The following is a 23,880-nucleotide window of genomic DNA, read 5'->3' on the forward strand; positions in this document are numbered from 1 at the left end:
TTAATGCTTTTAAACCTTAGATTTTGGGGCTTGAGTGTGTACATCATTGGAAAAGGGTTATTTTGTGCCCGCCAGAGAGGAGGGACAATATAACCTTTGTTTTTTCTGCCATTGGTTGAGATCCTTTCCACATGCCTGCCCCTCCTTCATGTGAAAAGTCATGTGTCCTAATCTAGTTTTGCAGGCAGGCTGCTGCCCTCTCCACATTGGACAGTTAGCCACATCACTTTGGAGAGGTATCTGCAGAACTCAGCCTTTCCAGCATGAGCTGCAGGTAGTGGCCACGAGAACCTAAAGGGGCCTCTAACGTTCATTTAAGCAGTTTTAAAGAGCTATAGGTGAGAGCTAGCATCTTAAGGCTATTCCACTTCAATATGGTGGGTGCTGTTTGGTGAAATTGCTTGTTCCCAAGCACAGAGCAACTTCCCAACCAGATGTCCACAGTCGTTCTGGGAAAATCAGGAATATCTGCCCTGTCTATCTGGATGAGCTCCTATGTTTGCTACATTTCATGACCATTAGAATTCTAAGGACAGTGAGCTAAAAGTCAAGAAAGAAAGGCAAGTTCGATCATTATTCCCCTTTTCCCTCCCCTTGCAGCTCTTGTATGACAGTCCCAAAGCACGACAAGAGGTGGATCATCATTGGCGAGCTTCAGGTTGTCCCCACATAGTCCATATCTTGGATGTTTATGAGAATATACATCATGGAAAGAGATGCCTCCTCATCATCATGGAGTGGTATGGCTCAATTGAGATCATTCTTGACTGATCCGTGTTTTGGAATCCTAGGAGAAAGTTGTAAGAGCTCCATCAGGCAGTATAGCAGCACACTCCTTGCTAGAAAACCATGGTGTTTTGGCCATAATCCCCCCAAAAGGGAGTGCATTGCCTTGCAGAGCTTTTTGGAATCATGAAAAGTCTTACGTTTCAGGGTTTTTTAAAAATCAGATGAACTTGGGGAGGGCATATTGTACCTATCCCTGTGTGCTGTGTATGTGCACCACTCTCTGCCTGTCTTTTTTTTTCATCATTCTCTTTATCAGTGAGTGACTATGGGTCCACAGAAAGCAGACTAGCCCAGTCCAAACCATCCATTATGTTGACTTTGCTCCCATGTAATACCACTCCTTGTTGATCGGAGTCCATAACAAAACCCAAAGAAGCAATGGCAAAGCTATACGTTAAAGCTTCCTGCTTTCTTTCAATAGTTTGCATTGTTCAGCTGTGCCTGTGTAGTAGGAAGCAGGTAAGGACATTAAAAAAGCATGCTGGACCAGACTGAGGGTCCATATAGTTCTCCTTCCCACAGTAGCCAGCCGGATGCTTCTGGGAAGCCTGGCAGCTGGGTATGAAGGAGCCTCACCTTCACTGCTGAGCCTCTCTATGGATGATGTTGGCTGAACTGTTTATTTCATTGAGGACAAGGCTATCAGTGGCTGCTAGTCATGCTGGCTATGTATTACCTCCAGTATTGGAGGCAGTATGCCTCTCAGTATCAATTGCTGGGGGACACATGTAGAAAGGTACTAAATTGTGCTTATGTCCTGCTTGTGGGTTTCCCACAAATATTTGGTTGGCCACTGTATGTACAGAATGGTGAACTAGGGCTTTAGCCTGATCACGCACAGTTCTTCTTATGTTTGGAGTATTTATTTAATTAATATACCATCTTTCAAGTAATAAATTTCCACAGCATTTAATCAGGTTTGTCCCCCTAGCAAGAGGGCAGAGACCTGTTGCCTTAGGCCAGTGGAGCAACAAAAATGACCACACAGCTGCCTGAGAAAATAGGCTGGGTCGGAGACATGAAAACAGACTATAGTGTGGTTCTGGATTTGAAGTGTGCTCATTCCATACACCCAAGACGCACCCACAAGCCACAATGCACCAGTTCACAGCTTATGCGGATCTCCCATCTATCTTTCTTGCAGATGTATGGGGTTGCATGATGTGTATAGATGGCCAGGATAACTGTCCAGATCATGCCGGTTTTGCATAAGCCTTGTTTCCACAGAAAAAAGCCACAGGCACTGTAAAATGTTTTATTCAAGTAGGTGATCTGTGCATTTTGAACAGGTGCTCTTACTCAAGGTAGAATCTATATTCTCCTTCTTGTGTCATGGAGACGTTATCTGTAGTAAACAAGGAACTGTGTCTTCACACAAAGACTTGGTGTTCAACCAACCTTCTCCGGTCATATTAAGAGAACATTAATACAGATTCTGCCCCTGACAAAAGAGCTGTATTTGAAACACACAGGATACCAAATGGAATATATAATACAACACTTCTGTTGATATCACTTCCATTCTGTGGTGACATATCCTTCATGATTTTTGGAAAAACAAAACAAAACTTCCTGTTCAGACATGATCTGAGATGGGGAATAAAGGAATGTAGCTGGTGCAATCTTCCTGCTGTCCTGGCAAGCTGTCAGAAAACTGGAGATGCAGAGGGTGGAGTCATCACTGGTGTGTTGAACACCCCTTTTGCAGGATATTCAAAGGCAAATCTGTCACTCTCACCAGTCATCCTGACTATGAATTGAACTGTTGTGTAGGGAGATATATCACTTTCCCCCAAATCAGTGGAAATACAGGCAAATCAAACTACCCAATACTTCATCTTTGTTCTAAGACTTCCATTTCACATCTCAGCTCTACACATTTGCTTGGATCACATTCTTCCTCTTTATCCCTTTGTGGTTTCTTGTGCAGCGCCTTGATTGGGCCAGTTTTAAATTTCTCTTCAGTAGTGACTTACTCTCCTTTTGCTGCTTCTGTTGTTTTTCTCATCCCTTCCAGAATTTTGATGGTAACAGAACTACAGGGATTACTCTTAGCCTTCCTGCAGTACAGTCTGTTGTGCTCCAGTTGGGTCAACTAATAGCAGTGATTCAGGTTTCTCACACACACACACAATTTGGTCCAAAGCAGCAACCTGCAGGCATCCAATCACAAACAGGTCATTTATTTTTATTGAAGCAGTGGTCCTGCATGCTGTTAGGCAGCTTAAATCCTATTGATGTTTGTGGAATTTCAGTAGCCTGTGTGGAAGATTGCGACTGGGTCAAATGAGTGACATGTTTACAAAATAAAACCTAACTGGAGGTTAAACCAGCAGAGAACTTACACTACCCCAGACCAAGGTTTCCAGATCTCAACCTGGAGATGCTGCTGGTCACTTTTAAAATGATGAAGCCATGGAAGACAATGCAGCCACTGTTTCTCCACTAGCTCTTTTCCCTTCTCCCCTCCCCCTCCTGCTACGGCAAGCTGGACTTTCATTTTGCCTCGCTGTAAGTTGGGAAGGACAGTGGTCAGAGGAACCAGTTAAGAAGTAGGGCAGGAAGTGCTGCAGTGACATTCTTTCTTGCTGTGCTGGCATTTTTAAAAGACTGGGCAGGATCTCCAGCCTGTGGTCTGGCAAACTTAATTCAAACAAGAAGGGTCTTCACTGCAAGTTCCAAGGGAAGAACATTGTGGTGCACTGCTCTGCATTTAAACCTTGCTATTTGAACATGATTCACAGATGATGCCAAGGGGAAACCCTTGCTCATTTGTAATGCTTATTAAGGGCTATAGGGAGATCATAGAATCATAGAATAGTAGGGTTGGAAGGGGCCTACAAGGCCATCGAGTCCAACCCCCTGCTCAATGCAGGAATCCAAGTCAGAGCATCCCTGACAAATGGCTGTCCAGCCTCGTCTTGAAGGCCTCCAGTGTGGGAGAGCCCACCACCTCCCCAGGTAATTGGTTCCATTGTCATATTGCTCTTACAGTCAGGAAGTTTTTCCTGATGTTCAGCCGGAATCTGGCTTCCTGTCACTTGAGCCCATTATTCCGTGTCCTGCACTCCGGGATGATCAAGAAGAGATCCTGGCCTTCTTCTCTGTGACAACCTTTCAAGTACTTGAAGAGTGCTATCATATCTCCCCTCAGTCTTCTCTTCTCAAGGCTAAACATGCCCAGTTCTTTCAGTCTCTCTTCATAGGGCTTTGTTTCCAGTCCCCTGATCATCTTTGTTGCCCTCCTCTGAACCCTCTCCAGTTTGTCTGCATCCTTCTTCAAGTGTGGTGCCCAGAACTGGACACAGTACTCCAGATGAGGCCTAACCAGTGCTGAGTAGAGGGGAACTAGTACTTCCCGGGATTTGGAAGCTATGCTTCTATTAATGCAGCCCAAAAGAGCATTTGCCTTTTTTGCAGCCACATCACACTGTTGGCTCATATTCAGTTTGTGATCGACAACAATTCCAAAATCCTTCTCGCTTGTAGTGTGGTTGAGCCACGTATCCCCCATCTTGTAACTGTGCATTTGGTTTCTTTTTCCTAGGTGCAGAACTTGGCATTTATCCCTATTAAATGTCATTCTGTTGTTTTCTGCCCAGCGCTCCAGTCTATCCAGATCACTTTGAATTCTGTTTCTGTCTTCCAAAGTATTAGCTATCCCGCCCAATTTGGTGTCATCTGCAAATGTGATCAGCATTCCTTGCACCTCCTCCTCCAAGTCATTAATAAAAATGTTGAAGAGCACTGGGCCCAGGAATGAGCCCTGCGGTACCCCACTCGTTACCTCTCCCCAGTTTGAGAAGGTCCCATTGATAAGCCCTCTTTGAGTCCGATTCTGTAGCCAATTGTGGATCCACCGGACCGTTGTTTCATCTAACCCACTTTGAGCTAGTTTGCTCATCAGGATATCATGGGGCACTTTGTCGAAAGCTTTGCTGAAATCGAGGTATATGATGTCTACAGCATTCCCACGGTCTACAAGGGAGGTTACTTGATCAAAAAATGAGATCAGATTAGTCTGGCAGGACTTGTTTTTGACAAATCCAAAAATCTCTAAGGCTTGTAGGGCCCAAGCTCTTGAGGGCTTTTAGAGACCATAAGTACCTTGAACTGTGCCCAGAAGGCTCTAAGGAAGTGCCTACCCTGAACGTACTTTTGGCTGTCCAACCTTGTCACAAGGTGGGCTGCTGCTTTTCTGCAGTAGATGCATATTCTCAACCATCCACGAGGGCAACACTACAGATTGCATTAAATTGTCAACCAGTGAGGTTTACCTTATTGCTGGACCTGCCTCTGAGGGGTAGGGAAGGCTGCTGTCTTCTCACTGGAGAATTTTTAAAAAAACACTCCTAGGTACTCTTTCTACCCTACTTCCCATGGACCCCAATGGTTCCAGAACCACCCCAAGTTCTAACACTTTGTGAGAGGAGAATTTGGAGCCAATCAGCAATATGTTTTCCCACAACTACATAGCAAGCAAGGTAGTTCCTTCAGGGCTGCTGTTCTAAGCATTCAAGGAACTTGTGGCAAAATTATTATTGAGGCCTTCACCTAGGTTACAAGGCCATGGCAAGAGCTTTTGACAACTTTTTAAGAATAATACAACTAGTATTAGAAACCCATAGCAGAGATGAGATGGCAAAATAGCCGTACTCATAAATTAGCTACAGAAATGGGACCCCCTTTTGTGCTTGCATCTTGAGTGATCTGTGTGTGTGTGTGTGTGTGTGTGTGTGTACTTTGTTCACAGCATGGAAGGAGGGGAACTGTTCAGCAGGATCCAGGAGCGAGGAGACCAAGCTTTCACAGAAAAAGGTAAAACTTGAAAATGTTTTTGTGAACAGAGCTTATGGAAACGTGTGTATGTGGAGAAAAGGCTTTTTGTTGTTAGGAAGTGAACCCAAATCAGACTGTGTCTTCTAAAATGCTCAAAATGTTGGGTAGAATGCTTCTTTTCCGGGCATGCTCCAACAGAGCCAGGCAATTCACATCAAAGGGAGACTCTCCCAGCCCTGGCCTAGGAGCATGCAGCAGGTTGTTCTTCCCCAGCCACTTTCAGGAAGAAGCCGGGTGTGGTAGGGTGAAAAACCAGAGCTCTTTGTGTGGAGGTTACACAACCGTGGCCTGAAACCGTACTGAACACTACAATCTTTGTTTCAAAATATTTTTCATATGCAAGAGGTGGTGTTATTTTGGGTTCAGATTGATCAGTCACACCACAAAAAACTAATAGTGCATTTTGTTTATTGCAAGGATGCAACATGCAGGGTTATATATCCTTTTTATTGTTGCCTTCTAGGCAGGGGACTAGGAGCAGTGGAGTTTAAAAAGAAAGTGTGGGGGCACAGTCATTTGCAAAACCAAAACACAGCTGTTGGGGCTAATTTTAGTTTTTCCCTGTCTTGACACTAGCCCTGTAAACAAACAAGCTAGTTGCTAGTCAGAAGCATTGCCTAGTTGCATATGTCTGAAGCATGGCGGGAATGTTAATGTGACCTTTCTCTAAAATTATATTTCTAGAGGCCTCTGAAATAATGAGAGACATTGGAACTGCCATCCAACATCTACATGGGATGAACATAGCCCATAGAGATGTCAAGGTGAGACTTGAAGTGCCTTGACAGAGAGGAGAAAATTTAAACAATAAAGCGAATAGACAATGGTGATTTACGCGGACCATGTTACTTCACAGAGGGGAGCCAGTTGGTTCCTGTTCTGAATTGTGTGTCTTCTAAATATTCAGTTATCTAGGAGCCCAGTGCATTTTTAAAAGGCCTAATGTTGGCATCACCACATTGCAAATCTACTGCTAATAAAACACAAACTTGATTCTGAGTACTATACCTATCAGTTCTGGGTACGATCAATGTACAGGAATGGAACAGAGGCTACAATTCAATAAAACCTATTCCCAGAAACCTCTACTATTCAGCTTCATTTTATCTTTCTTTCTTGATATCATCACAGCCAGAAAACCTGCTTTATACCTCCAAAGGGAAGGACACAGTGCTCAAACTCACAGACTTTGGGTTTGCCAAAGAGATGACTATACAGAATGCACTGCAGACCCCCTGTTACACTCCCTATTACGTAGGTGAGTCTGTGTTTCCCTCCTTTTTCACTGAGTTATTTTGAGGACTGGAGGGGGCAGGGGAGAATGTTGTGCTTTGGAGAAGTCACTTCTCCCCTGTTGTCAGGCCTGAGCAAAGGTCAGACTCCAGGCAGTTGATGTCCAGGACTGGGAGCAGGGGTTTGACCAGGCCAGAAGCAGATGCATGGTCCAAAACAGGCAGGGGTTAAGCTCTAAGGCAGCAATCCAGGATTAGAGGGGGAAGAAGCATGCACCTAGTCAAAACTGGGCAGGGGTTTCCAGAGCAATGATGGAGAATAGGGGGTGGGAATTTAGGCAAACAGTGTCCTCATACAAGAGACAGGCTGATCAGATTGAGTGACAAGCTCTGAGGTTTATAGGGCATGGCAGGCAGGAACGAACCCTTGTGGCTAGCTGATCAATCACTCAGGCAAGCTGGTACTGGAGTTTATGTGGTGCCTGCAAAGCACAGGGCTTAATCTTGCAGACTTAGCATGGAAGAAAATGAGAGCGCTGGTGGTGCAGAAAATAAGGTGCCAAAGCCTGGCAGCAGAGAATGCCAGTTCAGGTCACACACACACCTGGCACCTTAGATCCACACAAAATTTAAAAACAATGTTAAATACTTGTCAAGCTTCATCAGTACCCATAGGGTTTACATAGAAATAATCAGCATGCATGTAAAAAAGAAGCAAATATTCGTTGTTCTATTATCAAAATGAGAAAAACACCTCTGACATTCACAGTTCTTTTGGTTCTCTTCCCCACCACACTCAGCCCCAGAAGTTCTTGGTCCTGAGAAGTATGACAAATCCTGCGATATGTGGTCTCTTGGTGTCATCATGTACATTCTGTAAGTGTGAATTGGGGAGAAATAGATTAACAAAGCAGAGCCCTTGATATGTCAGGTATGAGCAGTTCCTCTATCTCCTAACCCACACCCACCCTTAATGCCAATGGCACCTTAATGATATTTCCATTTATGCTGAACTGAGAGAAAGTAGTCACTGGGTTATTACTCATTCCATCAGAAGAATCAGCAGCCATCTGTGGCTCTACATGGGACCAGGGAGGAGGGGGAGATGTAGTAATTTCCTAGTTAGCACAAGCTCTTCTCTATGTGCCATTCTTTTGCAGCTTGTGCGGGTTCCCTCCATTCTACTCCAACACTGGCCAAGCCATTTCCCCAGGAATGAAGAGGAGAATTCGGATGGGGCAATATGGATTTCCAAACCCTGAATGGTCAGAGGTATCGGACGAAGGTAAATGAATTGTTGTGAGTCTCTGATACATATGCATCAGTGATGAGTGAGAGCGTTTTTTAAATGTCTTATAGGGTCCCTGACTTTTTGGGGCTGGTGGGCACATTTCAAATTTGAGTGTTTCATATGCATTCTCACAAAATGGCTGCTACGATGGGCGTGGCCAGTGGTAAAACACCCATTTCCCAGGAGGCATACTGATGTAGTTAAAAGAAAAGTAACTTGCCCAAGAACCTGAACACAAGGCAGAGGCGGACCACTCTTTTGAACCCATAGTTTCTGCTCCAATGCCCATTTCACAGAAAGCAAACTGATGAGGCTCAGAGATAAGTAGCTTGGCCTCGATACTGAGTACAAGGCGGAGATGGGGTCTGAACTCCGAATGCCAGATCACTTATTTGCCCCCACAAAGGACAACAAATACCCATTTTGCAGCAGGCAAATTGGTGATGCTCAGAAAAACACACAGACAAAACACCCATACCACAAAACCACATAGAACACACACACAGGCAAAACACACACCACACCAAAACAAAAACCAAGTAAAGCACAAAATACAGCAAACCAAACAAACCAGGTAACACACACGCTATATCAAACAAACATGCGAACAAACCAGCTAACACCAAAACAAACAAAACCCAGGAAAAAGTAGCAATAGCTACTGCTTGCAAATGTGGTATTTCCTAAAGTGGATTATGTAGTACAGAAACGAGGCAGCAATTGTATAGCATTATGAGTAGCTTGCTGATGCACCATACTGGAGTCACTTTGCCACCTCCAGGCCAACTTTCAGATACAATCATGTGCATCTGATAGCTGAAGCTGATGTACATAAGCAGGTGAGACATACCTTACTTATCTCACAGAGAAGCTGCAGCAGTTACCTTGATGGAAATCATATTGTACTGTCACAGCTATGTATATCAGTAATGGAAGATCCTGTCAGCCAGAGAACACCAAAAATGCCATACTCCCAAACCCCCATATGGGCTAGAAATTACAGCTCCTTTGGGAGCGGAATTTCTGAGCTGTCCTAGGATTGGCTCCTCTACCAACAGGAGAAGATTTAAAGCAAGGCTGGGGAATTTGTGGCCCTCCAGATGTTCTTGGACTACAACTCCCACCATCCTGACCTTTTGCATTAGATTTTGACAATGTCTGGAAAGCCACAGCTTCCCCACCCCTGGTTTAAAGGGCTTATGGGCAGCTACATTTAATAATCTTGGAAATGCAAGATTTAAGAGAGAAGCAGGAGAAACACGTGGGAGATTTCTCCCCCACCCTGGGATAAATCTAGGATTGCTCAAAAACCAACCCTGAATTGTTAATCAGTGAAGTCATTGTTAGGAACGAGTCTCCTTTCAGACTCATTGTTAGGAATGAGTCTCCTCTTGAGGGCCTGATTCAGGTATACATTAGCATGGCTACAGATGTGATATATCCAGTCACAACCATGCACTCCAATACTTTATTTTAGGGACATGAATCAGTACTTAAGATGTTGCTTTCTTAGCAGAAATTCAGAAGCATAAGAAACTTCACTACACATCATACTTGGAAAGTGTCAAATTTCAGTATTCTCAACATGGCATAGGACTGTTCATCCATTCATATAGAAGTGAATACATGGAGAGGAGGAGCAGGATCAGTCCCACAGGGCTGGCGTCCCCATGCTTTCACCTTAACCTATGAACGGAGCCTATGCTCATCCAACTTTTATGGATGTAAGCTTTGTTCGCAGGACCGAATGAAGTTGTGGAGGGTGTGGGGGCCTCCTCCTCCTCCAAGTGTTCACTTCTACATGGATGAATGCATGAATAATCCTCACATATAAGCAGTTAACTGCCTATATATTATGGAACTAGAAGCTAGAGAAACTTTGTAAAAGACGATACGAACTGTTTTGGCCTGCAGTCCTAAGGAATGCCGTCCTTATGGAATCAAGTCGTATTAAACACAGTGGAACTTACTTCTGTGTAAACCTGATTAGGATTGGGCTGTCAAATGTGGAACTAGGGTGACTTGAGAGACACAAACAGCAAAAGGTGTGTTCCACAGCTCAGGTTATGGAATGGTTTCGCTCTATATAATTTTCTCTTTCTCTTTTTCCTCCTTCACTTCTCTTCTGCGCTCTCTTTTGGATCATAACTAAATAAGGCAACGTGTATGTTCCACACTCATATGGAGGTGTCAAACTTTTTTTCTGATTTGACAGCATAGGAAAAGTGGTTGGACTTCCACTATTCTTACCAGTTTTTCTATATTTTGTTCTCATGTCTAAATTTTGCAGGCTTTGGTTATCTATGTTAGTCTTTTCTTTTTGTTTTCTTTTTTGCAGTTAAGCAGCTAATTCGTCTGTTGCTGAAGACAGATCCAACAGAAAGGATGACAATTTCTCAATTTATGAATCACCCTTGGATTAATGTAAGTCCTGCACAATCACCCGTGTATGTGTGTTTATGTGGGTACATGACTGCCTGCTGGGGTAAGGGAGAGTATAACTAATTTAACCAGGAGTCTGCCCTGTATAAAAAGGATATAATTTCTCTATCACAGTGTGAAGGAACACTTGGGGGAAAAATGTCTCTCTATGAGTGGCAGTCAAGTACATTACACCCCCATCCCAACTGCTCTCAGCTAGCATTTGCTGTTCATTGCACCGTGCACACACCCTCCTTCCTTCACTTATAAAAAGCTACGTTACCTCATCAGTGTAGGATTTATGGAGGGCTATTATTAGACATCCCAGGCACCATCATGGTGAACTGTGTTGATATGAATAGAGAACCTGCTGCTTTGAGGGCGTTTTCAATCTTTGGCACAGATTTGGAAACGCTAGGGATGGTGAGCAGGGCAATAGTGGAGGTTTATGCACTGCACTCAGAAAACAACACCAGAGACTGCTTTTAATGGTGATGCTAACTAAAAGGCTGTGGCAGCCCTAAACTACGTGTCCCTTGTGTAGTAGAATTCTTTGCCTCAAGCAGAAAGCAAGCCAGAAAGCAAGGCTACAACTCTAAAAGATTTCAGGATCTCTGTTCCAGGTACTGCTGTGTAGGAATCACCAACCTTTTCCGTATTTATTTTGTCGGCTGGATTTCTATCTCCTTCTGTCATTAAGGTTTCTAGTAGCTTACACATTAAATTTTATTTATGTTTTTACTTCTTTTTTAAAGGAGGAGAAATAACCCAAAGAGATTAAATGTCCCTAAATAATCCCTGAACAGCCCTAGAGCGCAGCTTGCAGGCAGCTGTGAGGCCTGTTCTTCCAGTAAGTGACAGGGCGCAACCTCTGCTGATCCTCTGGCCAGTGACTGGAGCTAGGTAGTCTTCCTCCTCATTAACCATTCCCTGCGCACACCAAAATAATCTCTCCCATCCCACTCCTCACTCTTTATGCCCCCTCCCCCAGCTCAAGGTAAACTCAGGGCTGCTGTTGTACGGATTGCTTTTTTTTCATGCCTTACATTGATGTAATGATGTCCAAAAAAAGATTAGCAGCTGCTTTAATTCATAGATCCTAAAGCTTTATTGTATGTAAAAGCTTTTGGCCTTACAAAATTCTTTTAAATTGATAAGGAAAATGAGGCAACCATAAATGTAAATAGCTTGCTTGGGTCACAGAGATGGTTGGTGCAGAGCAAAACAAGAGATGCAAACTGGAATTAAAAAGGAGTTTAAAGAAAGTGAGATGTAACTGCATCTCATGCTGAGATTCAAACAAAAATGTGGTTGAACACTTTGGAGGCTAGCAGGACCATGTGCTACAAAGAGGAAATGGTTAAATGGACATCTAGTTGCCATCTCTACAAGCATAAGGGGAGGCCCAATGACAAAGTCTTAAGGTAAACTGAGAGGCAGACAGGTGAGTTAAGCACTTGTGCAAGGGGAGGGTAAAAGCTACCCATTTATTTAATGTATTAATTATCAACTGAAGTGGAAACAAGAGACAGAGGGTGGGAATCCTGTAGAAATTTAGGGTTTTTTTCCAACTCTGTTCTAGCACTGAAGCCTTGAGTGGCTACATTAAATCTCAGCCAGAAACCTAGACTAGACCCAATTTTGAAAAGAGGATAAAAACTAATCTATAGGTGTACATTGACAAAGGCCACAGTGTAGACCTAGTTAGCGTCTGAAAAGTCAGCTTATAAACAAAATGTGTAAGGTGTAATTATACTTCTCATCAAGTAGTTGTGTTTTGAATTTTCTTGATTGTACTCACCATGATGATAAGTAAATACAGAAAATTGGAGGTAATGACTCATTGGGCCATTCTCTGCAGATCTTTTTTGTTTTACTTTCCTTTAAGGGACAAGGGGCTGGGTGGAGAACCTGGAACAGTGATGGAAATAAGCCACAGCCAGGCCAGGGATGACTTATTTTGCCCCAGGGTTACTAGTCTTGGAAACAAACATTATACCAAAAAGAAGCAAGTTCATTTGTAGTGGAGGAATTCCCTGAGCCACACCAAACTCTGTGCTCAAGTCCTTTTTATCTCAGCTTACACAGAAAGGGTTGGTAAAAGGATGAAGGGAACGCTCAGCAGCACGAAGCCTGGCAATGCTTCTCCCCGCCCTCCGCCCGCCAGTGCAGTTTTAGTTGCTCTTTTTGTAGGTAGCACATACAACAGTGGCTAACCAGGGGCAACTCCATGGAAAGAGTGATTGGATCTCATTCTGGGGTGAGGAATGCACATGTATGCATACCATCAGCCATGACTTTCTTGAAGGAATTTATCTTCTGCAGTCCCCCTTGAAACATTTATGTCTTATTCAGTATTTAAGTTACCTTCATGCAGTTGGCAGAGTTCAGAGTAAAATCTAAGAGGGCTTGCCTTGAGTTTCCTGTTAATAACTCCTGGCCACATTTATTTACACATCTTCACATCAGCTAAGTGTATGTTGCAAGTTCACTAGCACAGAGGCTATTCAGTGTAGCATTGCCTCCTTGCAAATGAGATATATCCATGAAGAAATGTTGTATAAGAAATAGACCATCTTTGTAGATTTTTATGAGGAATCCATGAACAGGATACCAAGAGTACAACTAGGCAGCAAATATTTGTTAAATGGTTTAACTGCCAAGGCTACCCGTTCATCAAAGAGATCTGGGAACTGTTGTTACTGTGAGGGAGCTAGGATATCTGAACATACCATTTTTAACAGCAACCTGCAGTTCCCAGTACTTTAGGTGGGGCTAAAGGACCCACAGCGGTTCAGTCTGATCTGAAACCACTGTGCAGTAGTGATATGGGTTGACAAACCACAAATAGTGGTGTGGGAAAAGACAATGACCCGGTTCGCAAATAACGACCAACCATGGTTAATTAATTAACCCATGGCTGGTTGGGACTGCTTGTGCTCTGCATCCCATTTGCTTGCCACTTCCATTTTGCATCCAGTTTAGTAAACTGGATGTTTGGCATGACATGCAACTCCAGAACTCTGTTTCAGGGGGCAAAACCCAGAGCTTTAACCCATGGTTGGTTTGGGGGTTGTTTGCTAAACCAGATGCAAAATGGAAGCAGCAGTGAGCAGGTGGGCGGCAGCGCACCTCATTCCCCATGGTGAAACAGCCCATGGAGAATCGTCATGTGCAGACTGGGTCAGTAGGTTGGATACAGCTTCTTTTCCAGTAGCAGGAGCATTCCCTGAGTGGTTTTCTGCTCCGAATGCTCCTACTGGTAGTAAGGGAGGGAGGGAGGCAGTCTTTGCCAGTTAGTCCTTTCATCTGAAGCAAAAGGGTCCCCTAACCCTCCAGAGCAGATTTTTTTGGTGGTCAGGGGGGGATAGAGGACTGCAGGGGGAGGGGAGATCGATGAAGATTTCCTCCTCCCCCATTCTGCCAGCAAAAATGCTCTTCTGGATCAGAAGCCTTCTGTGGAAGAAAGACCCCAGATCCAAGCCAGTATACTTTATTCCTGAAGTGTTTAAAGTTTAACTTCTTTTCAGTCTATTTCTACCAGTAATCTCTGTTGAAGTGGATTTGAGCAGGTTACTTTTATTTTGACTTATCTATAGAAATATTTTGGTCATGAGCACTGAGAGGTTAAACAGACCTTGCTGCTATACTCATTTGCGAAGACAGGAATAAAGGATACTGTATTTTCCTAAATGCATATTCACTGTAGCTGTTCTGATCCCTTTTGTTCTTCACCCTTCATTGCTTTTGGGGTCATTCTAAAGATGTGATGTTTTCCCAGGTGCAGTCCTATTAGAGCCAGCCTAGACCAACCTGAGGGTGGGGAATAGACAAAAACTGCTAGGGAAATCCTGTAGTAAATGGAAAAGTGAAAAAATAAAGATCTGTGCACAGGATACTTAATAAGTGGTGAAATGAGCTATTAAAAGCCATCCAAATGATATGGTACTGTGGGGAGAAAAAATGGGTTTTGGGGTGAATAAAAAATATCAGAATATTTCTATTTCCTTTTGACCTAAGCTGTTGTAGACTAGAAATGCTCACATTTTCCATTATACTTGAGTTTACCTTTTTTTCCTACAGCTTATGGCTTGGTTTGCTTGCACCATCTGGAGCAGCCTGCTCTGCAAAGCCCCCTTCTGCTGTGCAATGGCTCTCATGCCGTCAGTCCAGGTTGCATTAGCAGCTATGAAAGGGGGTGGGGGTCCTGAGGTCATGTGCTGCAGCAGGGGGTTGGACTAGATCTTTTTTATGTTCCAGGGCGAACTACACAACATGCATAAATGCACATATTAGAGTCCAATTACTGGCTTTGAAGAGGGGTTTTTCGAGGGAGTAATTTGAAAGCAGAGAAGCCCTGGAAGGAAAGGGACACTTCACCCTCTCCCATCCTGTTGTTTTCCTGCTGCAAATTTACATTCCCCTAGCAGCTTTTCCCTCTGTGGGGTTTCAAAGGTATGTTTGCCCTTCAGTCTTCTAGAAAGGCCATAGCTGCAATTCTATTCAAGTTACACATCTTTCAGTCACATTAAAAACACGTGCTCAAGAATGCAGCCAAGTACATCTTCTCTCTCATGTTGCTTAGGAGACATATTTCTACATTTTTAAAGACTTGTAATCGTCTCCTTAGCAAGAACAATGAGTGGTTAGCCTGTGAGTGTTCTGTTGTCCGAGGTAATTTAATGTAGTGCTGTTTTCTTTTCTTAGCAATCAATGATGGTGCCTCCAACCCCTCTTCATACTGCCCGGGTCCTGCAGGAGGATAAAGATCACTGGGATGAAGTGAAGGTAGTGGTTGTATATGTTGGGCATTTTCAGATCAAGTGAAAGGTGTGGGGAAGTGCTCGTTTGTTTGCTTGTTTGTATTTTAAATGCTCCTTTGTTTCTGGACATCGACAGCCCTATGTAGCATGAACTTGTCTTTAGTCCATTAATATTATTTCCATAATAGTTGCTAAAATGTACACCAGGAGTGGAGAACCTCCTTTAGTCTGAGGGTCAAATCTGACTGTGGAGAAGCTCTCGGGCGGCATTCCAGGGGTGGGCAGGACCAAAGGCAAAAGGCTGGGGCCAGAGATAAAAATGCTACCATATTGCAGCTTGACGCTCTTATTGCCAGTAACTAAGCCTAAGGAGAGGCATTTTAACCTGTTACAATGGGGGGGGGGGACTGCACAAAAGCCAAGAAAACACCAAACAGTTGGTGGTTGGAGGAAAGTGGGCGGGGCCAGGAGGAGGCGTTGCCCTCTGGGGAACTCCAGAGAGCCAGATTTGGCCCCGGGCCTGAGGTTCCCCACCTCTGATGTACAGAAATAACAAATTAAAATGTTTCCTATATCCAGCTTAGGCCACGTAGGACATTGGAAAACAGCAAATTCGAAGTATGAACAATGGGTAGAATTAAAATTATGCGGCTTTCATTGAATGTGGGTTGAATTGTTCTGTTGGGTTATTAATTTCACTTGGTCCTTCTAATATCTTGGTCAGCAGGATGCTGCATTTAATTCATAGATTCATAGATTCATAGAATAGTAGGGTTGGAAGGGGCCTACAAGGCCATCGAGTCCAACCCCCTGCTCAATGCAGGAATCCAAGTCAGAGCATCCCTGACAGATGGCTGTCCAGCCTCGTCTTGAAGGCCTCCAGTGTGGGAGAGCCCACCACCTCCCCAGGTAATTGGTTCCATTGTCGTATTGCTCTAACAGTCAGAACGTTTTTCCTGATGTTCAGCCGGAATCTGGCTTCCTGTCACTTGAGCCCATTATTCCGTGTCCTGCACTCTGGGATGATCAAGAAGAGATCCTGGCCTTCTTCTCTGTGACAACCTTTCAAGTACTTGAAGAGTGCTATCATATCTCCCCTCAGTCTTCTCTTCTCAAGGCTAAACATGCCCAGTTCTTTCAGTCTCTCTTCATAGGGCTTGGTTTCCAGTCCCCTGATCATCTTTGTTGCCCTCCTCTAAACCCTCTCCAGTTTGTCTGCATCCTTCTTCAAGTGTGGTGCCCAGAACTGGACACAGTACTCCAGATGAGGCCTAACCAGTGCTGAGTAGAGGGGAACTAGTACTTCCCGGGATTTGGAAGCGATGCTTCTATGAATGCAGCCCAAAAGAGCATTGGCCTTTTTTGCAGCCACATCACATTGTTGTCTCATATTCAGCTTGTGATCGACAACAATTCCAAGATCCTTCTCGCTTGTAGTGTGGTTGAGCTATGTATCCCCCATCTTGTAACTGTGCATTTGGTTTCTTTTTCCTAGGTGCAGAACTTGGCATTTGTCCCTATTAAATGTCATTCTGTTGTTTTCTGCCCAGCGCTCCAGTCTATCCAGATCACTTTGAATTTTGTTTCTGTCTTCCAAACTATTAGCTGTCCCTCCCAATTTTGTGTCATCTGCAAATTTGATCAGCATTCCCTGCACCTCCTCCTCCAAGTCATTAATAAAAATGTTGAAGAGCACTGGGCCCAGGACCGAGCCCTGCGGTACCCCACTCGTTACCTCTCCCCAGCTTGAGAAGGTCCCGTTGATAAGCACTCTTTGAGTCCGATTCTGTAGCCAACTGTGGATCCACCGGACCGTTGTTTCATCTAGCCCACTTTGAGCTAGTTTGCTCATCAGGATATCATGGGGCACTTTGTCGAAAGCTTTGCTGAAGTCGAGGTATATGATGTCTACAGCATTCCCACGGTCTACAAGGGAGGTTACTTGATCAAAAAATGAGATCAGATTTGTCTGGCAGGACTTGTTTTTGACAAATCCATGTTGGCTTCGAGTAATCACTGCATTGTTTTCACGGTGCTTACAGGGATTGCTTTATCATCTGCTTCAGAATTTTCCCAGGGATTGATGTCAGACTGACTGGTCTGTAGTTGCCAGGTTCCTCCTTTTTACCCTTTTTGAAGATAGGGACAACATTAGCCCTCCTCCAGTCATCTGGAACTTCCCCCGTCCTCCATGATTTCTCAAAGAGAATAGACAGCGGTTCTGAGAGTTCTTCTGCCAGTTCCTTTATGACTCTAGGATGCAGTTCATCTGGCCCTGGAGATTTGAACTCATTCAAAGTAATGAGGTGTTCCTTGACCATATGCCTGTCGATCTCAAGCTGCAATCCTGCCCCTTCAGCCTGTACTTCGCCTTTGCCAGGGGGGGTCATAGACCCTCTTTTTGGAGAAGACTCTTTTGGGAGAATTCTTGTCTCCTTATTCAGCTGCACAGTCTAGTGCTCTAACGTTGTTGGAAGGGAGGACACAAATCTTAGCCATAGCTTGGGGAGGTCAGTCAAGGGCTCAGTTTTTGTCAGAGCATAGTGGGGAAGTGGGCTTGTCTCCTTAAGATCTGACTGTTGTTTCCTCTGGGTTTCAGGAGGAGATGACTAGTGCCCTGGCGACCATGAGGGTGGACTATGACCAGGTCAAAATAAAAGATCTGAAAACATCTAATAACCGTCTCCTCAACAAACGGCGCAAAAAACAGAAACAAGGAGGCAGCTCTTCAGCATCTCCTGGATGTAACAACCAATAAAGAAAGATAATGATAAAAAGGAACAATTAGTCTATCTGGGTTCAGCTCACCTTTACACCAAAAACAAAGGGTATATCACTGAAACAAGGATGTGTGTGGGTGAGACCTACAGAGAAGGTGCACTGTGGCATCCAACATGTGATGTTCTGGAACGTTTTATTTGGGCACTAGGTTTTTTTCTAATGGGAATGTATTTGTTTTTACCATTCTTTTACATTTTACTAGAGACTAAGGAGTTCCAGAAAACCCTAGAATTCCATTGAAGCTTTAGATGAGTAGATCGGTCCTTGAGGCAATGCAGGTTCAGTACTTACAGCAAGCACAGCCACCAGCCTTAAGCACTTTTAAATCCCCATGCTTTTACATGAAGAGATTTAAGCATGGTCTTAACTCCCTCCAGCTGAATTCAGTGGAACATACAACTGCTTAACTTTGGCTGGATTATGTCCAGCGTACTCAAGAGAAATGAATGTTACTCTGGCATAGGCCTGAGGAGTGGAACATTCAGAGTATTGCAGGAAGCACACTGAAAGGTATGAGGAATGTAAATTTTTCATGTATTCCTGCTTTGTCTTGACACTTCATTTGCTGTATTTTATTTTATACCTAGGGTTAATGCTCTCAAACAATGTCCAACTGAACAAGGAAGCATTGTTCTTGATTTTCAGGAAAATATTTACATTTTATGCCTTAAGGGATTATTAAAACATGTTCCCATGTTCATTAATTTCTTACATTGAAAGCACTTCATCTAGGAAAATAAGTGAAAACATGTAGATTGTCATATGTGGAGATAGCACACAGTTCTCTTTCACTGCAGCAACTCACACAGGGAAGTTGCAATTGGCTACAGCTTCCTGGTGAGCATAACTGTAGTAAAATAGGCATGAGTGAAATCATTACATTTTAGGATTCAGGTGGTCAGCTTCCTTGTTCTGTACATATGCTGCAATTATTCTTAGCACACACTTTTCTCAATCAGTATTTTATAAGACCACTTTGTTTTTAAATTAAGGATCAAAGATTAGCCACCAACAGCAACCATTAATGAATTTTCGGTTGTTAAATCCAAAGTGCACATGTTTGCACAAATAACATAAGATTTCAGTTGAAAGAGGATCCTGTGGAGTTCAAAAGAAAGACAAGAGTTTTTGTTCCCTATTGAAACAGAGTCTGACTTTCCAGTTCCTTTGTAACAGACAAGGCTTGTACTAAATTAGGATGTTGATTTCTGACTTCTGCCATTCTACCGAATGGCTTTATAGCAATCACATGATAGAATTTATGAGCATCTTGTATTGCCTGATACATGTAGTAGAAAAGTTGATGGGATGTGTCGTACAGGCAGCTATGATCTCCCTGCCCCGGAACACTCCCAGCCACGCCCCTTTCCGGCTGCTCCGCGCTCCTCTTGCAAGCACGGAGGACGGGGCTGTTCTGTGCTGCCTCCGAGACAGTGAGGAAGTGGGGGGAGGTTGGTTTTCTGGTTCCAAGAAAACAGCATATCCTGTGGCCATCTAGCCGCTGTCTAGCAGCCATAGGATTGCTCCCTCCCTTGCTTTATCATAAATACATCAAGTACTTTGTTCCTTAATATGTTACAGATCAGGATGGACATGGTGAAATGTACACAAAAACAAGTCATTTTACCACCATGCTCAGATGTTCCAGCATGGTGGCGAAATGCCCTAGGAACAGCAATTGTGCCAAACACCCTGAAGTGTCTCAAACCAGGGTGGATCTCCCAAGTTTTTTGTACAGTATTTAATGACAGCCTAGTCATCTGGAACTCTCCCGCCACATGCCAACTATCCTTATTCAAGCCATTCCATCATTTGCAAACTGTTCCCATGTAAGGGTGCATGCATAAGTGGCATTCACAAATCCATATGCCCACAGCCCGCTAGCAAGGAGGACACTGCAGGAGTCATCCCTTCCCCTGAGCTCTCAGTTGTGTGAACCTCTGGAGAAAATAAGAAACAGCAGGAATCTTATATTGCTCCTGATGTTGAAGCCTCAGCACAGGTGAGAGACATTCCTGCAAGGCCTCTGTACATGTCAGAGGGCTCAAGGGAGAGGTGGAGCTTTCTTCTACTTGCACTGTGATTTGGATTAAATAAGAAAACAGTGTGAGTTGACTCCTGCTGCTACTTACCTTCTCCAAACTGCAGCACAAATTAGATAAATCCCCTTTTCTCCTCTAAACCCTCTGTGCATAAGAGAAGACTTGAGAGGACAGCCAATATTTCTGGACCCCCAAGCCATAACCTCATTCAGAACTACTGGAGTTACCTCTACTGGTATTGTGAATGCAGTGCACAAGATCTCTGTTCATTGCTCAGTGCTTCTCTTTGACCTGGAAGGGGACACTGAACTGATGTTAAGAAGCACTGGATAAACTTACAAACTCATGACTGTTTGGGAAATATTAACGTTTTGCATACATTAATAAATGGTGCTTTGCCTTTTTTTTCCTAATTGGGGCCTGCTTCTTTACTGTGATTAACCTACATTTGTAATGGGGCCCTATGTTAGCTTCAGCTTCTTCCCCTCCCCCTCTCCACAAAAGAGATTGCATTTAAGAAGAGAATGGAAACTTAATTTGAAGGGATAATTTCTGCCCAGATAAGAGTGCTATTTCTATCTTCTAATTATCTAAAAGGTAGAAGAGTTTTAAGTTAGTAGCGTTGCTAAGTATGTCTGAACCAAATCAAAAGGCTTAAAACAACTTCCTAACCTGTTTCTATGTCACCTAGACTCCATAGACTTGAAAGCACAAATCTCCCAAGATGCTTTGTATGCAGAAGGCCTCAGGTTCAATCCCCATCATCTCCAGGTAGGGCTTGGAAAGACCCCTTTATGAAACCCTGATTGAGATATACTAAATTAATCTGTCTTATGGGTAGAATTGTCCACTCTACTCTGGATTCCTGGCTGACCCTGATGCTGCTTTTGGCCACACCTGACCTGTAGTTGCAATGCCCATTCAGTTACTCCTGACTATGGTGGTCACTCCCATGCACTTCACACAAGACAAGCTGGTTTCATATACCCAGGATGTGTGCTTTTCATCAGCTACGTCCCCAGCACGCTCCGGGAGAGAGCGCAGGACAGGAAGGCCTGGCATGCTATGGTCCATGGGGTCACGAAGAGTCGGACACGACTGAACGACTGAACAACAACAAAAATTATTTCTGTGCTGGAAAAGTGCATGTATACTATAATGTGTGACAAACTTACATATGTCTATTCACTGTGGCACTGTACATATGGCAGGAACATACTGCCAGCTGACCATCTTCCAGAATGTACATCCCATAATATAGTCATGTACACAAACAGGTTTTCTACACAGGCACTTGCCTATTTAGGAAATTATATTGTGTGATTGAGCTGTTGATCAAAAACTGTATTTTCAAGATACATGACACATCCACATGTTCAAGCCGGGCACTAAAGTCCAACACATAAAGTGCTGCACCAAATTCTTGCAATAGTTGGTAGAAGTAGTATGGGAAATTTCCTCTCATTTACTAGTAATATCACAATTATTAGTAAAAGCTCACATACACCCAGTCTACCAGCAACAAATCCAGTGGTACCTGAAAGACGATTAAATACATTTCAATACTTTGCACTAGATAATGCTCCACAAAGCAAGGAAATGTGTGACTGTGCCCCCCCCCCCCCCCGCAACTGACAAATAATGCAAAGTATACTATTGACGTTTCTGGATCTTATACTGTAGGTGCATTAAGAGTTAGTTATAAAGCCAGTCAATAGAGGGAGGGTGCTGTTGCACTCAGGCCCTGCTTGTGGGTTTCCCATGGGCAGCTGGCTGGCCACTATGTGAACAGAATGCTGGACTACATGGACCCTTGGTCTGATCCAGCATGGCTCTTCTTACGTTCTTAGAGAATAGTTAATTTTGGATCATCTTTTTCAAAATTTTGGATGTCAAATTGAGTAATCATCTGCATTAAGTTCTAATGGAAGTTATAGTTCATGGTGTGTGTGTGTGTGTGTGTGTGTGTGTGTGTGTAAATTATCATAGTGTCTTAACACCAACAAATTGTTCTGGAAATAGACCAGCATCTCATCCCCACAACAATAATGTGAGGTAGGCTAGGCTATGACTAGCCCATGTTTACCCAGTGAGCAGAGCTGTGAACCCGGACTCCCAAGTCCCAGTCTAACATTACTATACCACACTAGCTCTGGCAATGCAAAGCCTATGAATCAGTGCTCCTTTTCCCCTGCTTTCTCCTGTTCCTCTACTCCCCACTTTTGAATTCTGTTTTTCTCAAAGGCATGGATACATGTTCACTGCATTCAGCCCCACTAAACCCATGCCTTCTCTGAGATTTTGATGGTTGTTGCCATTCAGACTATTAACCTGAATATCCTTTTCTACTGATAGACCCTGAACTTGGTTGGAATGTTATTCCAATAATCTTCCAATTTCTTTTACAATAGAAGAACTAGGACTTTTATGGGTCAGCCTCTGCATTAAAACTAATAGTTTGACCACTTTAGTTTGAAAGTGTACACACACACGCACATGTTGCAAAGCTGCACCTGCAGTCAACAGGCAGCCACAGAACTGATGCTATGCAAATCATGTGGAAACTTGTTATATTCTGTGATGAGCCCATAATGAAGTATTGAACAATTATCTTAAAGCACAAAGAAAGGGAAATTAGTGTTGGGGGGAAATTTAAACAGCGTTCTTTGAGAAAGAATGGAATGCATTACATTTCTTCAAGCCTAAAATCAGCAATATGGGGTGAACTGATTACAAGAGGTGGACAAACATTTGTCCACCTAGCTTCTAACTTCTGCCATTGAGTGTGGCCTCTAGAAAGTTGTTCTCATAGAACTCAGTTCCCCATTGGTGAAATGGGAAAACTTTACTGTGAACATGACGACGACTGTAAATGAAACAACAATAGTAGTAAAAACAGTGGAGATGAGTGGAGTGGAGTGGAGTGGCGTGGAGATCCCTAAAACTCCTAACCACTAGCACCCAAAGAAATTACTGCAATTTGAAAACATGATGTCAGTCTAGAATGGCAAAAGATAACTTACATGGTGGAGCAGGAAGGAACTCCCTTACAAATTACTGAAGATGCAACACAGAATGGGGAAAGTTAAGACTTTCCTGGGTGTGCACATGCATCTTAAGTTATCAGGTGACCATTCTTTCATGGGTTGGAATATCATCTCAGGAAAACGGTAAAGGAGCTCAAAATCAGTATGCGGCCATATATGGCATCAAGGCAGGTTTCTTTCATCTTAATTCTAGAAAGATGTGCTATGGCAGGGGTGGATAATCTCAGGCCCATGGGCCAAATCTGGTCTGCCTGGGCTCCCAATCTGGCCCTCTGGGATTCCCCAGAAGGCCCTGCTCACTTCCCCTGGCTCTACTCACTTTCCTCCACCGCTGATCATTTGGTGATTTCCTAGCTTTTGTGCAGTTTCTTCCCATTCTTAAAGGTAGATGTGCCTGTCCTAAGGTACTGGCAGTAAGAGCTTTAAGGTAAACGATGCTGGTACTTTTGCCTTTTGCCTTCAGCCTTTCCCACCACTAGAATGCAGCCCCGAAAAGCTTCTCAGAAATGGAACTGGGCCCTCAGGCTGAATGAGGTCCAACACCCCTGGATTATGGGATTATTTCTGGCTTCTAAGATTTGTCTTGCTATGAAATGAAGCTCTTAGAAAGCCCCTTCTTTAATGTTCTTCAATCCAAGGTGTACAAGGCACTGTTACCCAAGGGTGAACCCAGGT

At 43.6% G+C, this 23,880-nt stretch overlaps 1 protein-coding gene across 9 annotated transcripts in view; it reads left to right on the forward strand.

Annotated features, from left to right (window-relative positions):
- The window catches only part of MAPKAPK3 (MAPK activated protein kinase 3), a 92,124-nt gene extending 71,555 nt beyond the window's left edge, over positions 1-20,569 (forward strand). For all 9 annotated transcript variants that reach the window (XM_084839666.1, XM_084839670.1, XM_084839667.1 and 6 more), the window contains 9 exons: positions 601-740; positions 5,543-5,607; positions 6,313-6,392; positions 6,760-6,886; positions 7,661-7,736; positions 8,021-8,145; positions 10,490-10,575; positions 15,280-15,360; positions 17,935-20,569. In XM_084839666.1, the coding sequence (XP_084695792.1) occupies positions 601-740; positions 5,543-5,607; positions 6,313-6,392; positions 6,760-6,886; positions 7,661-7,736; positions 8,021-8,145; positions 10,490-10,575; positions 15,280-15,360; positions 17,935-18,093 (939 nt within the window). In that variant the 3' untranslated portion in view covers positions 18,094-20,569. The remainder of the gene's footprint in view (positions 1-600; positions 741-5,542; positions 5,608-6,312; positions 6,393-6,759; positions 6,887-7,660; positions 7,737-8,020; positions 8,146-10,489; positions 10,576-15,279; positions 15,361-17,934) is intronic.
- Positions 20,570-23,880: the final 3,311 nt, after the last annotated feature.

The sequence above is a fragment of the Heloderma suspectum genome, chromosome 2 (genome assembly GCF_057233095.1).
Source record: "Heloderma suspectum isolate Gila_16-S chromosome 2, 16-S_ref, whole genome shotgun sequence".
NCBI lineage: Eukaryota > Metazoa > Chordata > Lepidosauria > Squamata > Helodermatidae > Heloderma > Heloderma suspectum.